The sequence below is a fragment of the Lottia gigantea genome (assembly GCF_000327385.1).
Source record: "Lottia gigantea unplaced genomic scaffold LOTGIsca_23, whole genome shotgun sequence".
Taxonomy (NCBI): domain Eukaryota; kingdom Metazoa; phylum Mollusca; class Gastropoda; family Lottiidae; genus Lottia; species Lottia gigantea.
Genome location: NW_008708645.1, coordinates 1,764,005 through 1,777,466, shown reverse-complemented (window position 1 = coordinate 1,777,466; position 13,462 = coordinate 1,764,005). Strand labels below are relative to the sequence as shown.

The following is a 13,462-nucleotide window of genomic DNA, read 5'->3' as shown; positions in this document are numbered from 1 at the left end:
GCTTTGTTATTTAAGTAAAGCCCCGTAATTTTGTAAGGTAGCATCGACGAATGACGGATGAAACGTTTTCCCTTGTCTAGGGCTTCCTCATACGTCAGTACGTCAGTGAGTTCGCCACTACGTCAATGAGTTCGCCACTACGTCAGTGAGTTCGTCACTCCGTCACTGGGATGATTGACGGACTAAAGGCAATGACGGAGTGACGGGCCGTTTGATGGGGTGGCGGAATTCTTAGCAGAATGACGGATGAGGTATTCATGGACTGACTCCAATGACAGATATCAATAAAGTCCGGGGGCTTTCAATTCAACCTAAAGAAATGCTAAAACTGAATGGCAATAAATTAGGTATTCAGCCCTGGATTGCTTCATACTTAACAACATAAATGAGTTCACCACTCCATCAATGGGATCGCTACTAAGTCATTGAGTTCGCCACTCCGTCAATGAGTTCAGCACTACGTCAGTGAATTGTCCACTTCGTCAATGAGTTCGCCACTATGCCAACAGATTGAAAAAAAAAAAAAGAAAATGTTCAAGGAATCTAGGAAAGCGGTGAAAAAATCTATCGCGATTTTGGTATAGTGAAAGTATAATAAAAAAAAATTTATGGCACTATTAGAAGACAAAACAGTTTTCTTATTATTTGTTTTATTTAAAAAAAAAGAATACCAGAATTCGACATAAAATATTACAAGTTTTTGGAAAAATATATATTTTCACAGTTATCATAATCATGGCAAACGAGTGATGGCTATAGGCTACACTTACAAAACAGCAGTTTTAATCTCATTTATTCTTCTGTTTTTAAAAAAATAATATAATATCTCCATTGATCACAGCACATTTCAATATGGCTTGTTACTTACAAATGCATAATGTTTTAGTTTTAGTGAAATTGCAAGAAACGCAGATCTGAAAATTAGAATGGTGCAAATCAGTGTCCCTGATAATCATAAAAAGTTAACAAAATCTTAAATAAATAACCAGATGTAAATACTTACGGTAATTAAATTATAACCAAATTAATGTCAAAACAATAATCGGTGGAAGAGATAACTGTGTTCCCAGGAAAACTTTGACGCTGTTTTTGCCAAACAAAGATCAATAACTAAAAAAAACGTTAATTGAACATAAATCGAAGATCGAAGTTATTTCCAATATAGCATTCCAAATTTCGACAAAAGCAGAAGAAATTTTTTTCTAAAGCGATCACCAATCCATTTCGAAGAAAAATCGCGAAAATTTCTCAACAATATACATAACATGCCAAAGTCCATCAAGAACAGGTTACAACTGCAGTCTCGTTCGTATTCACATGCCAAATTCGTTTATTTTGGATAGATCAAAATCAATTAACTCAAAAATCGTTCGTAAAAAATCATATTAAACGATGTACACAAAATTATACGTAAACATACCAAGAATTGTTAAAATTCTGGCCTATTTGTATAGCCTGAATACAAGATATTTCACTTGCACGACCCATAAGCAAATTGAGATCGATATCCTGCAAGAATGTTGATATAGGTTCATACAAAAATAGAAACGAGTTACGATGCTTTAAAAACACGAAAATCGAAGTCATTAGCTTGTATCTTATTTTCGTTTACTGATGGAAATTAGATATTCCTCAATTTGTACGAATTTTTTTTTTTAGTTTTTGACATGTTCTATAGACGATTTGATTTAAATACTCCGTCAAATGTCGTTTTTCGTTTAAGAACTTATTAAAAACAAAAGTTATAAAATTGTAAGGTAGCATCGACGTATTGATGGACTCCAGTGACGGAGTGGCGAACTCACTGACGTAGTGACGAACTCATTGACGGAGTGGCGAACTCATTGACGGAGTGACGAACTCAATGACGTACTGACGTATGAGGTAGCTCTGACTAACAAAATCTTATGCAGTTCTGCTTTCCAATCTTTTCCTTCTGATTCAGCTGCTCTTTATCCTTTTTTAAATAAGGATGAAATCGTTCAATCTTTCCATTTGATTTTGGAAAGTACGGAGAGGATTTGTTATGCTTATTAAGATAACATTCAAATTCTTCACTTACAAAAGATTTACCATTATCACTTACTAAACAATCAACATAACCAAATATCTAGAAAATAACTGTTCTAAACATCTTATAATATTCCTAGATGAAATATCCTTAATAATAAAAGCTTCAGGATAATATGAATAATAATCAAAGTCAATATATAATATGTTCCATTTATAGGACCAACTAAATCAACACCTACTTTAGACCAGGGTTTCTTAGGCAATTCTATCTCAGAGTATCATTAATCAATGCTTGCTTTTAACACATGCGTCACAAAATTTAATTAATTTTTCAACTTGATCATCCATGTAAAACCAAAAGAAACGTCCTCTAAAAAATTGCTTAGTTCTGACAATTCCCTGATGCGATTCATGCGCCCAATCTAAAATTAGCTTTTGTAAAGTAAAAGGCCTGACAATTCTATTGCCTCTTAACATTAAATTTTCACATTGAGAAAGCTCATTTTGTATTTTAAAATAAAGCTCTAAAATCTACATTTGCAAGGCATGGTATTCTTCATGAGATAATGGACATGTTTTACCAGTGCAGAATTTGCTAAGTTCACTATGACACTACGAATAATTGGAAAACCAAGGGAGGGGTAATCAAGGGAGTAGCACCACGTTCATACTTGGTGAAAACAGACACTGGTGGAACCATCAGAAGAAACCGCAGAGCAGAGATCTGCTACTACCTAATCAGACTATCAGTGATCCGCCGACACACCTCCTACAGTTTCGTTGCAACAGCAAGCTAACAACTCTGATGTCACAACAACCGGATCCGGCAGAGTGATTAAGATTGAAAAGAACTGATATGTGTCGGACATAATTGTGTTCTGATTAATTCTCAAGACTGTTTTGTCGACTTTAAAAATTATTCATTGTATGTGTTTAAGTTGAAGTAGTTTTCACAAGTTTCAAATTCTTTCTGTGTATTCATTTATCATGCCCAGGAATTAAATCAAACTCATATCGTGTTCTTTAAATTTGAGTTGTAATTAATGTTGTTTGTGTTTTATAGCCTTTTAACTTTAGTCAATGTACATTGTTTAGAGTTGTTTCCCTTTAATTGTATTCTTCATACCAACCGGAGTTGTTTCCCACCAAAAAAAAATTACGTGGATTTTGACCCTAGAGTTATAAATAGTTGTTATATACATCTATGGTGTATTGACTCAGATAGTTCAAACCTCCTAATAGGAAGTTTACAGACTATTACAGTCAGTTTAGTTTAAAAATTATTCTATATTCCAAGTTTTGTGATGTAAAATATAGTACTAATATTGTCATTATCGAATTGTTCAAATCTATACTTGAAACACTCTGATTTGGTTGGATTGGGGCTGGGAGCTCTTGATCTGAGACAACACGTATCACAATTACCGTTTCTTCAAATAAAGACTTCAACGTTATTGTTTTAGAAAAAGTGAATCCTTGTAAAAATGGTGGAATCGATCTGCCTAATGTTGGATGTATTTGTACAGCTGATTTTACTGGTCCTACTTGTGAAGGTCAGTACAGATGATAGATTATTCTATTTTCTCAAGTAACAATGTCATTCACGGATTGTTCAAATCTATGCTTGAAACACTCTGATTTGGTTGGATTAAGACTGGGAGTCCTGGATCTGAAACGACACATATCACTATAACGGTCTCTTAAATAAAGAACAGAACAGTCTGATGGAACATGTATTTGTAACAACTAAAATTTTCAAAACTAAACCAGTACCTCCATAGGGTCAGACTGTTGCCTAGTTTCATCACTTGTAAACCAATTTTCAATATAAGTTTTAAAGTTATTGATATATACATCTTTGTCGTCAAAGAAATCATTAAAGTACGTTTGTTTATCCTTATCGTCAAGGATTTGACAAAATTCGTCGTGCTGGTTGAGAAAATCTTCATATTTTGTCACTATGATGGCTTATGTTTATATCTTATGCGCATGTCAAACCGGAAGTGCTAATTTCTGTGCCGACAAGGACTGGTTTTCTACATTTTGCATACAAATCCGACGTTTTCATTTACAAAACATACATCTTTAAATGGAGAAAATATTAAATTAGAAAATTACCGAATTTTTAGGCCAAAGTGGTCCTTGAATCTTTACTAATGCGCTAGGCCTATTTTGACCTTCTTTTTCTTGACCTAGCAATGACGTATGCAAACTATGACGTCAGTGACCTTGAAACTAAGACTCGATTATCACACATGAAGAATTCTAAAGGAAGATAACCACAAAGTAAAATTAGGCTCCAGGCCCCCGTTTCACTAAGTTACGTAAGTATTTACGTAAGTTTTATACTTACGCAATAACGTAAGTATTTACTTACGTCCGTTTCACTAAAGCACGCGTAAGTATTAAGTAAAAAAAGTGGCGTAAGTATGAAAATTCGTGACGTAATATCAATACATTATGACGTAAGTCACGCTTGGCCGAAATAAATCGTCTTTCACTGTCATTTTTGTCAAAATGGCATCATCCGCAAGAAAAAATAACTGGTTCAATTATGAAATATCGGCATTTTTCGAAACTGTTTAATACAAAATTTTAATACAATTCGCGCCATGTTCACTTCTGGGGTGACAAGAAACATGGCCGATGGAAATGGAAAGATAAATAGGCCTAATTAAAAATTGAACTGAACACTTCTAAAGTTAAACTTTCTTAGTTAGCATTGTCCTCATCTCTAAAAGCAATTTTGAAATCATTAAATAAAAGACACGTGAATAATATTATGGATATGCTAAACGTGGGCCCTCGATAAAGCCCTTGTTCTTCGAATGCATTTCTATTTATAAATAACCAATGAAAGTTTAGATACGCCACTTTCGTTTTAGTTAATCACATGGCCGACATCAAGTTTGTGAAATTCGACATGACGTGTCTATAATCTGAGGTACTATCTCTGGAAACTCTCTCCTTTCATTCTTATTAATTGTAAATACATCCTGTCCATTAAAAACTAATTGTCGGCGTTTTTCTAACATTAGATCAGTCGCCAAAACGTACTTACGCCTGCTTGTAGTTGACGTAGGATTTAGACGACATATTTACGTAAGTAAAAATTTACGTCTTTTAGTGAAACGCAAATTTTACCTAGATATATACTTACGTAAATATTTATACTTACGTACCTTAGTGAAACGGGGGCCAGACAACCAGAATTTGGCGTAACAATTAAATCAAAATCTAATGACGAACTGAAATAAAACCCGGATTTTAAGAAATGCAATAATTTACAGGGATACTTCTTAGAGTGTTTACGAGCAATATACGCCCCTGAACTTCCTTAGCCATTAGGGAGTATAAAAATGTGGAGATGTCATAGTCGAAGTCAAAAACAATTTCGCAAAAATTAAATTGATTTGGTACATTCTGACACATATTTTGGTGCAAAATCCTATAAAATTCATAATTTTAGATTTGTCACAAAAAAGTGGAATATAATTGCGCTGCCATTGAGTCCTGCATTGTTTTGTTAAATGGCAATATTTTTCTGGCATTTTATCATTTATAATATACAGCAAAAATGCTGACATAATGCTGAAAACGTGGGTATGATATAGTTCAATCAATTTGACAAAATTTTCGTTTCGTGTTTTCATTGGCTTTTATTGTTTACTCTACTAAAGTGGTTGAGTAAAACTAAAACTACTAAAAATCCACAACGAAAGTTTATGATTTTATTAGACTGGCTGAGATTTGGAGCCCCAAGTTTTGTTTCTTCATTAAAGTTTCAACCTTGTTGTTTTAGAAAGAGTGAATCCTTGTCAAAATAATGGAACACTACTGTCTGATGGATCATGTAATTGTACAGTGGATTTTACTGGTACTCTTTGTGAAGGTTAGTACAGTTGATAAAGTTCCCTTTACAGAAATATCTGAATTAAACTGTTGAAACACAATTAAATCAAAAGCTAATGACGAACTAAAATAAAACCCGGATTTTAAGCAATGCAATAATTTAAAGGGATACCTAATTGTAAAAATGTATTTTAGAGACTTAACTAATTGACTGAAACACTAATATTATCTAAGGTTACGTTTGTAAAAATAAGACCTATGTATTGAATATTTGTACTGTGATTTCCAATCAATTGGCCTCATTTCCGTCATAGTTACATTGTTCGTTTAATTAATTTCCAGTTGTTTTTCTTGAGAGGGCATACGTAAAAACAATGTTAAGTATTAAATAAATATGAACTCTATTATGGATATACCAGCGTTTCAATTCACATATTGTTGATAGTTTGACAAACTAATTTCGGTGCTTACAAACACTAAAACCAAGTTTCGTCCAGATTCGTCTAAACATACGCCTTCTAGATTGTTTACGAGCTAAAAATCGAACGCGTTTTCGAGCACAAGAGCAATAATTGATAGTAAATATATTTCGATTTGTTTATTTTTCGAAAAATACTCGTACAAAGTCTCGTCAAAAGCTGTAAAAAATGTGCCTTTTGGAGTGTATATACGAGCAATCGACGGACAGACGAACAGACGGAAACATACGCCCCCTCCCCCCTTTTTTATCATTTGGGATTATAAAATGTGGTAGTCGTAAGCATCTCTTGGTGCGTCTGAGAGTCAAAAAAATATTTCGCAAAATTGAATTGATTTGGTACATTCTGACACATATTCCTGCATTGTTTTGTTAAACGACAATATTTTTCTGGCATTTTATCATTTATAATTTACTGCAAAAATGCTGACATAATGCTGAAACCTTGGATATAATATAGTTCAATCTAATAAAACTTTGAAAAAAATTTCGTTCCGTATTTTATTGGCTTTTATTTTGTACCCAAGTTAAGCATAAAAACCCTCATGCCATATTTTCATTGGCTTTTATTGTTTACTCTACTTTAGTTGTTGATTAACAATTAAACTACTTAAAATCTGCAAAGAAAGTATCTTATTTTATTAGACTGAGATTGAGAGTCCTAAGTTTTGTTTTTTCATTAAACGTTTCAACCTTGTTGTTTTAGAAATAGTGAATCCTTGTCAAAATAATGGAACACTACTGGCTGATGGATCATGTAATTGTACAGTTGCATTTGGTGGTACCTTTTGTGGTGAGTACAATAAATCAAGTTCTCTTACGGAAATTTCCGAATTAAACTGCATGTTGAAACATAACTAAATTCAAATCGTATGTCGAACTAAATAGAATCCAGATTTTAAGAAATGCAATAATCTGAATGGATACCTAATTGTAAAAAATGTATTTTGAGACTGAACATTGTGAACAATTAATTGACTGAAACATTTATATCATCTTGGGTTACGTTTTCGAGAATAAGACCACTGTATTGATTATTGTACTGCGATTTCCAATCAACTGGCCTCATTTCTGTCATAGATACATTATTTAGTTTAATTATTTTCCAGTTGTTTTTCTTGAGAGGGCATACGTAAAAACAATGTTAAGTATTAAATAAATATGAACTCTATTATGGATATACAACTCATTTCTGTAATTTCACCAACGTTTCAATTCACATACGGGAATCTTTATTGGGATTTTTATGTAGAAACATTGTAAATAATATTATCAATCTCGAAAAGTTTTTTGAAACATGGACAAAATAATAATTAGTTTTTAATCGACTGCAAGACTCCCTAATAATTAACGTATACGTTAAAGGAGAAATTTCGCTATTTGGGGATGGGGGGTTGATTTGGGTTTTTATTTTATATAATAGTCTTCAGAAGTACTAGAAATGTACAATATGTCTCAAAAATACCCCAAGATGGGAGTTTCACTTCTTATTTCTATACGTCTTTTCTACATACGGCAGGGTCTCAAGAAAAGACGACTCGTCATTTTAACTTTCAAACGCAGATAATTCTGAATACACTCGGATTTGAAGGCTCAAATTTCTACTGTGAGTCGTGAACACTATTGTTAATAGTTTAACTAAATAATTCCCGTGCTTAAAAATTTAACGCGTTTTCAAGCACAATCGCAATTATTCGTAGTTAATATATTTCGATTTTTTTGTTATTCGATAGGGTCATCCTTGGGTGATTACAAACATTCTCACTAAGATTTGTCAAAATCTGTCAAGAAATGTACCTTCTAGAGTGTTTACTAGCAATCAACGGACAGACGCACAGACGCAAATATTCTCCCAACTCCCTCATGTCATTTGGGATTATAAAATGTGGAGATGGCATAGTTGCAAGCATCGTATAGTGCGTCTGAGTGTCCAAAAACAATTTCGTAAAATTGAAATAATTTGGTGTATTCTGTCACATATTTTAGGGCAAAAACCTATAAAACTCATAATTCTAGATTTGTTTAAAAAGGCGTAGTAGAATTGCGCTGCCAATGAGTCCTGCATTGTTTTGTTAAATGGCAATTTTTTCCTGGCATTTTATCATTTATAATTTAGAGTAAAAAATGCTGACATAATGCTGAAAACTTGGGTATAATATAGTTCAATCTAATAAAAAGTTGACAACACTACCGTGCCGTATTTTCATTGGCTTCTATTTTTGACTCTACTTAGTGGTTCAGTAAAAATAAAACTGCTAAAAATTCGCATCGAAAGTTTCTAATTTATTAGACCGGCTGAGATTTGGAGCCCCAAGTTTTTTTTCTTCATTAAACGTTTAAATCTTGTTGTTTTAGAAATAGTGAATCCTTGTCAAAATAATGGAACACTACTGGCTGATGGATCATGTAATTGTACAGAATCTTTTGGTGATACTTTTTGTGGTGAGTACAATAATAATAAAGATCTCTTTACAGAAATTTGCGAATTAAACAGTTGAAACATAACTAATTCAAAATTGAATGACGGACTAAAATAAAATCCAGATTTTAAGAAATATAATCATCTGCAGGCATACCCGTTGACTGGAATACTAATATCATCTTAGGTTGCGTTTTCGAGAATAAGGCCTATATATTGAATATATTGTGCTGCGATTTCCAATCAATTGGGATTTGTCCTAGTAACATTATAATTTGCCTTTCCAGTTGTTTTTCTCGAGAGGGCCTACGTAAAAAATAATGTTTAAGTAATTTATGATATTTATATTTATGATTGATTCATTCATTTTATTCAAGCAGAACGAATCAATTGTTATAGCTTAACAGCTTACAAAAAAGAGCAAACAAATAAAATACACCCCTGCACATCAACCTAACCGTCACCAAGAAAGTTGTGTACTGTCCTTTTACTTTGAAGTCATTTGAAACTTGAAGGTCGAATATACTTAATTGTAGTTATGTCCCTTGATGGAATTTGAAATTTCAATGAACACTCCGTCAGAGACTACTAACGAACGGATGGCTTCAGCGGAAACTAGCTGAGAGACCGGATGACAGTGACTAACTATGACGTTATCATAAAATACATATGCCGTAATAGTCTAAGTTATCATTACACTAACAGGGGCATTATGCAAACAATTTTTATGTAGAAACATTGTAAATAATATTATCAATCGCGTTAAGTTGTTTCAAGGGTTAAATATTCAAATTTGGAAAAAGTATAAACATGAAACTAAATAATAATTAGATTTTAATTGACTGCAAGACTCATTAACTTTTTTAATCTGTTTAAGGTGCAAAAGCTGATTGTCCAAACATTGTTTGGATGGTATATAAGAGGTTCGAAAACTGTACATGTCGTGAAATCCAAGCAAAATTTCACTTATTGCACATTGCTTTGTTGTGTTCATCTTCATTAGCTCATTCAGTATTTAAAATACCCCACGTATGAAATATCTTCAATATTACTCCCTATATTTTAGAGCAATTACGATGTGAAAGCGATCCAACTGAACCCAATTTTTGCGCACCTGAGTGTGATCCAGAGTACCTGGTTTTCGGTTTTTGTGATGGAGATGATATATGTTGTTTGTAGCCTTGTAAGTATACATTTTAATTTTAAAATGACTACTTACATAGCGTGACCAGAATTATTTTTCGGGGAAGGGAGGGTTTGATTCTCCCATATCGACAGGGCTGAGGTGGAACAAATACTTCATTCAGAAATTAGAACAAGCCGTCTTGAACTAATTGAAGTTTGTTATATACTGATTTACTATGTACAAGGTTGTCATCTTAAAGTCTCAAACTTGGTCAATAGGTGTTTATATTCTTCAGTTGAACTTACCAGGCGCCGTGACTAAAGAATAGAATCTCTATAATAAACGATATATACATCGCTTCTAAACGTTTCCAAATTACTTAGTTAAATCGATTATCCCTTTTTCCATTTATTGGATAATAGAGGGACTCTGTTGTATAGTTATGACACCGGGTAAGTCTATAGATGAACAAAGATTCATTTTAACCAAGTTTAAAAATTTCAATGTTTTGGTCATCCTAAGAGGTAGTAAGTTCTGATTTTTTGAATATTCGACAACCATCTTTTGTTCTATGTCTGATGATAATAAACTCAATTGATATTTTAGTGATACTTGACAAATTCACCTGTTCAAATTGATCGATCGTATGATTTATAAAAATAATTAACACATGGACTATCAATCTCAAGTCGCGTGTAGTACGATGTACGGTGGGGGATAATCGATACAGAGAAAATAGACGAAATGAACACACGAGATAAGGGCACGATTCGCTTCTACTACTTTCTACTGTATCGATAATCTCACACCATTACATCGAACCTCGTTTATTTCCACCGTAAAGAACTGAGTCAAATATTATTACGCCCGTGCTCACTTTGAGGAGATGAGAGGAAATTTTTCAAACTTCATACACAGTTGAAAGAAATAAAAAAGATGAGTAATTGATGCTTGTTTAACTTCCTTTATTATTCACGGTATGTTTTTTTTTGCCAGTTTGTTACCGAAATGTCTATTCCTTTTTTTTTTCGAAATTTACACACCTTCCTGTGCTTAGACTGCAGTAGTTGCAGCAACCATTCAACTTTCCTAGACCTTCTGTAGTGGCAACGTGGTGCATAAATATAAATTGGAACATTTTTGCAAAACCGGAAATGTCACAGTCCAATATGTGCAAAAAGTGCATTTTCCGGTCGATTTTCTTCGGGTTTTTATTTCTGGAATCTACGTGTAATTTCTGATATAATAGCACTTTGTCGCAAATTTTTTCGGCCGAATTTTTCAATTTTTTAACAAAAAAAAACCTTTTTAGCTTTTTGTCTGATTAATCTAAAAAAAATTTGAGCAAAGACAATTCATGAACGTGAACAAAAGTGTATAGTCAAATTTTTTACTTTACTTCCGGTTTAAACGGGAAATCGATTCTCACTTCCGGTTGAACTACTTCCGGTGTAATTAATTTAGCGCGACGAACCTTACATGAATCGATAGCCAAAGTTATGACAAAAAAACGAAGAATATAAAATCCGGTCCGAAGGTAATACTTTGGTCGCCATTTTGATTTTTCTGAAATGCCTCAGAATCTATTCAAAGATAACGGCTTATCCGATTTTGATGATTTTAGTGTCAAATGAAAGAAAATAAAAATTAAAAAAAAACTCTGGGAGCCGATTTTAAAATTTCGCTTTTATTTTTTTGCAATTTCCGATTGAATTTTTTTGAAGTTTGAAGGCTCATATCTCATGACCTAGACCTTTGATGACCTTGACCTTCATTGGGTCAAAGGTCATTGACCTTGACTATCAGCTGATACTTTCATATTCGACCCCCGACATCTACTTCCGTTTTTATGGATGTCTAAAAACAGCCAAATTCGCGAATTTGGACTGCTCTAGCACGTGACCTAATTATCCTAGAGGGTTAATTTTTTCGGGTTCTTAATGTGCTCTTCATACTCTTTCTAACGATATATCACAAAAGTTTTTAAAAGCAAAATTGAAATTCGTACTTTTTTGATATTTGAGTGTTTTTTACAATATTTTTGTTTCATTGAGCTTAGTGTATGTATATCTTGTGACCTATTTGATGTAGAACCTTGAAATTTGGAATACATCTAGACACTTTGAATATGAATTCACCTATGACATATAATTGATGTGGGCGTGGCACATCCGGGTTGAATTACTAAATGTTTACATTTTTGGGAAGGGGCATAACATGCATAGAATGCATTTGTTCCAAAAGGAATTTTGCACACAATTACCTCATCCGTTTGGCCAGTTTGTGTTAACAGCTCAGTTGTTTGATCTTTATAGTTCCAAAAAAGGAACGGGTTTTAACATTTTGATATTTTCAATTTTCGATTTTGACTTTTGTTGACTTTTGTTGACCTATATCTTTTGACCTGTATTATGTATAACCTTGGCATTTGATACACGACATAACATTTTGAATATTGATTAACTTATATCAAATAAATGAGGTGGGCGTGGCACATCCGGGTTAAATTACTCATTATTGACATTTTTGGCCAAGGGCATAACTCGCAAAGTATACAATTGTTCAAAATGGAACTTTGCATACAATTAACTCATGTTTTAAGCCACTTTGTCTTAGAATTTCGGTTGTTTCCGCTTCATAGTTCAAAAAAGGGAACAGGTTTTGGAAATTCAAAATTTTCAATTTTTGACCTTGACCTTTGTTGACCTTGACTTTTGTAGGATCGAACGTCATTGGCATTGGCTATCTATTTATACTTTAATATTTGCCGTCCTATGTCAACTTCCGGTTTTATAGCCGTATGCAATTTGAAAATTTGATGACTTATATCTCGTGATCTTGCCCTTTTTAGACCTTCTCCTTTACAAGATCAAAGGTCACTGACCTTGGCTATCAGCTGATACTTTCATTTGTGAGGTCTGACGTCTACTTCCGGTATTAGAATCTTCTAAAAAATAAAAATTTATCAACTTTAGACTGTTCTTGCGCTTGACCTAATTATCGTCGACGGTTGATTTTTTTAGGGTCTTAAGCAAATTGCTACATTTGCAAAGTCGCACTCTGTGCCACGTGTGGCTCTAGTTCTCTATTTGAAATAGAAATTAAAAAATGTTTTTATTTTTGTAGAAGTGGAGAAGCTACGGATGTCAGAAAGAAAACAATGAAAAATATACAACTGACATTGATGATTGAAATAAAATAGATGAAAAAATAAAATAATAAAAATGTTGTTGATATATTATATAATATTATATATAATGATAAAAATATCACCCATTTCTAGTTCTTTTAGTTGTCTGAATGCAGGAACGGAAATAAATTTCTAGACCCCTGTACATCCCTATACTACATTTTTCATTATGCTCCACATGTACCTTAACTACAACAACTAATGACAAGATACCAGAAAAAATTTTACTTACCGTCAACCAAACTAACATCACCCTAGAACTTCGTCCGAACCTAATTTCGTGCATCTCCGGAAATGATAAATAATTTATGTGCGACCTCGTGTGACCTACTACAATTGCATGGTTTGATAAACATGGGTTATCTCTACAGCGTCAATATGCAG

The 13,462-nt window shown here is 33.2% G+C and overlaps 1 protein-coding gene across 1 annotated transcript in view; it reads left to right on the top strand.

Moving 5' to 3' along the window:
- The window catches only part of LOTGIDRAFT_231837 (hypothetical protein), a gene marked incomplete at its 5' end in the record, with an annotated part of 59,239 nt that extends 46,173 nt beyond the window's left edge, over positions 1–13,066 (top strand). Inside the window, 6 exons of the mRNA XM_009054973.1 lie at positions 3,477–3,566; positions 5,816–5,905; positions 7,050–7,136; positions 8,699–8,786; positions 9,830–9,945; positions 13,015–13,066. Coding sequence (XP_009053221.1) covers positions 3,477–3,566; positions 5,816–5,905; positions 7,050–7,136; positions 8,699–8,786; positions 9,830–9,941 — 467 coding nt within the window. The 3' untranslated portion in view covers positions 9,942–9,945; positions 13,015–13,066. The remainder of the gene's footprint in view (positions 1–3,476; positions 3,567–5,815; positions 5,906–7,049; positions 7,137–8,698; positions 8,787–9,829; positions 9,946–13,014) is intronic.
- Between the last annotated feature and the right edge of the window lie 396 nt (positions 13,067–13,462).